A 4137-nucleotide genomic window follows, 5' to 3' on the forward strand; every position below is an offset into this window, starting at 1 on the left:
ACGAGAGATGAACCCACCTGAGAGAGACAGCCCCGAGCCTTTCACGCGGGCAATCATGGATGAGCCAGTGCTCGCGCATTATGTAGTGCCCAAGATTGCTTTCACGGGGGTGGAAGATCCCGAGAGTCACCTAACTGCGTTGAATGCCCAGATGATAATCTCGGGAGGTTCAGATGTCGTGCGATGCAAGATGTTCATGGGCACTTTCACAGGCACGACCATGCAATGGTGCAGTGGACTCCCTGATGGCCATATTTCCTCTTTTGCCTAGTTCGCCAAACTATTCCGAGAACAATTTCATGCAAACCGGGTCAAACCCCCCGTTTTGTATGATCTCTTCAATGTGCGCCATAGAGAAGGAGAGGCTTTGAAGGATTACCTTAATCGGCTTTGGGTTCTCACTATGACACTCCGGACCCACGATGAGAATGTCATGGTGTCCGCTTTCGAGCAGGGAGTCACCCCGGGGTCGTTTTGCGATTCCTTTATAAGGAACCCGACCGAAACCTTTTCTGAAATCACGCAAAGAGCAGTTGCCCACATCAACGCTAAAGAAACGGTTTTAGCCAGGAACAACGGTTTGCATTCTCGGTTGTCTAGGTCGAGAGAGGAAAGCAAGGCTTCTCGGCCTGTGAGGGTCAATGAAACCTCGGCCGGGAGCAGTCTAAAGAACAAGAGGAGTTACTATGCCGCTACTATATCCCAGGGGGAAAGGTAGCCGAAGTCTTGGAAACCGAGCTCAGTCACCGACCTCGGAAAGTTGTTCAAGCTCGGTGCCTCTATGGGGAAGGAGCTGCAAGATTAGATAGCCAAAGTGATAGCTAGACACCCGAATGCGTTTGCATGGACTTCAGCCGACATGGCAGTGATAGATCCCGATTTCCTGTGCCATAGGCTTACTATGGACAACAGGGTTTGGCCAGTGGTCCAGAGAAGGAGAAAGTTCAACGAGGAAAGGCTCCTGGTTATCAAGATCGAGTCACAAAAGTTGTTGAACGCCGACCATATCAGGGAGATTCAATACCTCGAATGACTGGCAAACGTGGTGTTGGTCCGAAAGACCAACGACAAATGGAGAATGTGTGTGGACTTCACAGACCTGAACAGGGCTTGCTCGAAGGACTCCTACCTCCTGCCGAGCATTGATTCCTTGGTGGACAGTGCCTCGGTTTGTAGCGGATCTGGAGGAATTGTTTGAGACTGTGGGTAAGTACAACCTGAAGTTAAACCCCGAAAAGTGTGTTTGGGGTCGAGGCAGGAAAATTCCTGGGATTCATGTTGATTGAGAGAGGCATAGAGGCCAATCCAGATAAATGTGCCGCCCTTATTAGGATGAGGAGCCCTGCTACTGTCAAAGAGGTTCAACAGCTGACTGGGCGAATGGCGGCTTTGTCCCGTTTCTTGTCTGCCAGTGGAGACAAAGGTTACCCGTATTTCCAATGTCTGAAGAAAAACAATCGCTTCCTGTGGACCCTTGAGTGTGAGGAAGCATTCGTTAAGTTGAAGGCGTACTTGGCTAGCCCACCAGTGCTCGGTAAACTTGTGCATGATGTCCCTCTCCACCTGTACTTCTCCATTACCGATCGGGCAATCAACTCAGTGATAGTACATGATCAGAACCAAAGTTAGAAACCAATCTACTTTGTCAGTAAGGTGTTACAGGAACCCGAGGAGCGTTACCAGGCAATCGAGAAGGCCGCGCTAGCAGATGTGTTTACGGCCAGGAGGCTACGACATTATTTTCACAACTTCACCGTCATTGTAATGATTGACCTCCCTATCCGCAAGGTTCTGCAGACACCTGACATAGCAGGGCGCTTGGTGCGATGGTCAGTCGAGCAATCCAAGTTCGATATTCAGTACGAGCCCAGAGGCCTAATCAAAAGCCAAGTATACACTGATTTTGTAGTTGAATTGTTGTTTGGGGGCCCAAACCCGGACCCTAAAGGTTTTCAGTGTATATTGTCGGTAGGTGGTTCCTTCAATCAACAGGGCAACAGAGCTGGGGTCATCTTAGAAGGACCCAACGACCTGCTAATTGAAGAATCTTTGAAGTTTGCATTTAAAACCAGTAACAATAAAGCCGAGTATGAAGCACTGATAGCTGAGATGTTGTTGGCCCAGGAGTTGGGAGCTCAGAACTTGCTAGTGAAGAGCGACTCATTACTCGTCACCGAGCAGGTTACGGGTCGATATCAAGCCAAGGACCCGCAGTTAGCGGCGTACCTTAGATACGTCACATTGTTGAAAGACGCCTTTGCCGAGTTCGACCTAGTGCACGTTCCAAGAGAGCAGAACTCCCAAGCAGATCTCTTGCCTAAGCTAGCTAGCTTGGGAAAAGGGAACAGGCAAAAATCGGTGATCTAAGAAATGCTGAAAAACCCTAGGACGGCGGAAGAGGAGCCGACCAGGGAAGTCTTGTTGATAAACACCTGGGAAGGGAGGAGCCACCATTCGCGGACTCAGGAAACGTTAAAGGTACCACGGGTAGGAGCATGGGAGGTGCTCGGGGAGGAGGTGGTGACTGTCTCCTCGGGGAGAACTGCTGACACTTGGATCACCCCTTACCAACGTTATCTGGCTGACGGCCTACTTCCTGATGAACCTATAGAGGCCAAAGCAGTAAAAGGAAATTCAGGGAAATACACGATGATTTATGGTAATCTGTTTCGCCACTAGTACACTCACGTTGTTCTTATTTGCATTTGCGGTGAACAGTGCGCCCGTGTGATGAGCGAGCTGCATGAGGGCATCTGTGGAAGCCATGTTGGGGGTTGAGCGCTGGTGTTAAAAATCATACGTGCTGGGTATTATTGGCCAACGATGAAAGAAGACTGCAGGAGTTACGTACACCGATGTGAACAGTGCTAGAAACATGCCGACTGGCACCACGCACCAGCAGAGGAGTTGTGGTCAGTTTACAGTCCATGGCCATTCCATACCTGGGGAATAGACATTTTAGGTTTTTTCCCTCTGGCCATCAAGTACTTCACCGAGTGGATTGAAGTCGAGCCTGTCGCCGAAATCACCGCACACAAAGTACATCACTTTGTATGGAAGAACATAGTATGTCGCTTTGGGGTTCCCAAATGTTTGGTGTCAGATAACGGAACACAGTTCGCCAATCAGTAGCTACACAAGTTATGCTCGAAACTCGGCATAAAACAGGTACTTGCCTCGGTAAAGCATCCAATAGGGTCAGCCAATAGGCTCATGCTCAGAGGCTTCAAAAGAAGGTTAGAGAAGACCAAGGGAGCTTGGGCGGAGGAGGTTCCCCGGATTCTTTGGGCTTATCACACCACACCTCAATCTAGCACCAAAGAAACACTGTTCAGTTTGGTGTATGGAACGAACGCTATGATTCCCGTTGAAATTCACGAGAGCTCTCCCGGTTCCAGAACTTTGTCACTGAAGAGTCTGATGAGGGGAGGAGAATGAACTTGGATTTGCTAGAGGAAGTCCATGAATAGGCGCGTATAAAATCGAAAACGTTGAAAAGAAGAGTCGAGTTGAGACAAAGAACCAAGGTCAGACCTCGACAGTTCTAGGTATCCGACTTGGTAATGCGAAAAGCTCATCCCTACCAATTGGAGGGTAAGTTGTCTCCAAAGGGTCGTTTCGTGTTGAAGTTCTCGGGAATGGTGCATACAGGTTAGAAACCTTGGAGGGAGGACCCATCCCCCGAATGTGGAACACTGTTAATCTCAAATTTTATTTTAGTTAATTGTTGTTAAAAAAATATGGTGCTACAGGGTGACACTTTTTTTCCCTTAAAGAGGGTTTTTTTAACGAGGTCACCTAAGAAATAAGTTGTTTATGATGCATTGTTGTTTTCTTTTAATCCCTGTTGTTCGATTGTGATGCACGGTGCGACGACCCCTCTTGGAGAGGTTCTCTGAGAAAGGGTCGTGTGAGCGATTAATTACCATTGGCAGATAAATCGACCTTCCTTGTGAAGTCGCATTGTGGGTAAAGGTTGCGTAGATGCCTTATCCGAACCAGCACGAGTCAGGCTAGCCCAGTGTGAAAGTGATCACTCGAGTCTAGGCGCTTTGTGGGATGAGTAAAGTTGCACAAATAGGTCACCTGACCCAACACAGGGTAAGACGGGCTAGCCTGGAGTGAAAGAAATCACCC

At 48.7% G+C, this 4137-nt stretch overlaps 1 protein-coding gene across 1 annotated transcript; it reads left to right on the top strand.

Annotated features, from left to right (window-relative positions):
* Nucleotides 1–1275: 1275 nt before the first annotated feature.
* On the top strand, nt 1276–2367 carry LOC137839383 (uncharacterized). Its single transcript, XM_068648503.2, has 2 exons — nt 1276–1565; nt 1650–2367. The coding sequence occupies exons 1-2, from the start codon at nt 1276–1278 to the stop codon at nt 2365–2367; spliced, it is 1008 nt and encodes a 335-aa protein (XP_068504604.1).
* Nucleotides 2368–4137: the final 1770 nt, after the last annotated feature.

Source organism: Phaseolus vulgaris, chromosome 11, assembly GCF_051622355.1.
Source record: "Phaseolus vulgaris cultivar YP4 chromosome 11, ASM5162235v1, whole genome shotgun sequence".
In the NCBI taxonomy this organism is placed as follows: Eukaryota; Viridiplantae; Streptophyta; class Magnoliopsida; order Fabales; family Fabaceae; genus Phaseolus; species Phaseolus vulgaris.

What these genes read in the sequence shown, in the direction of transcription:
- LOC137839383 (XM_068648503.2), top strand. Translation starts at nt 1,276, where the DNA reads ATGTTGATTGAGAGAGGCATAGAGGCCAATCCAGATAAATGTGCCGCC. An exon ending in CATGATGTCCCTCTCCACCT is followed by an intron (nt 1,566 to 1,649) that starts GTACTTCTCCAT and finishes CTACTTTGTCAG; the next exon opens with TAAGGTGTTACAGGAACCCG.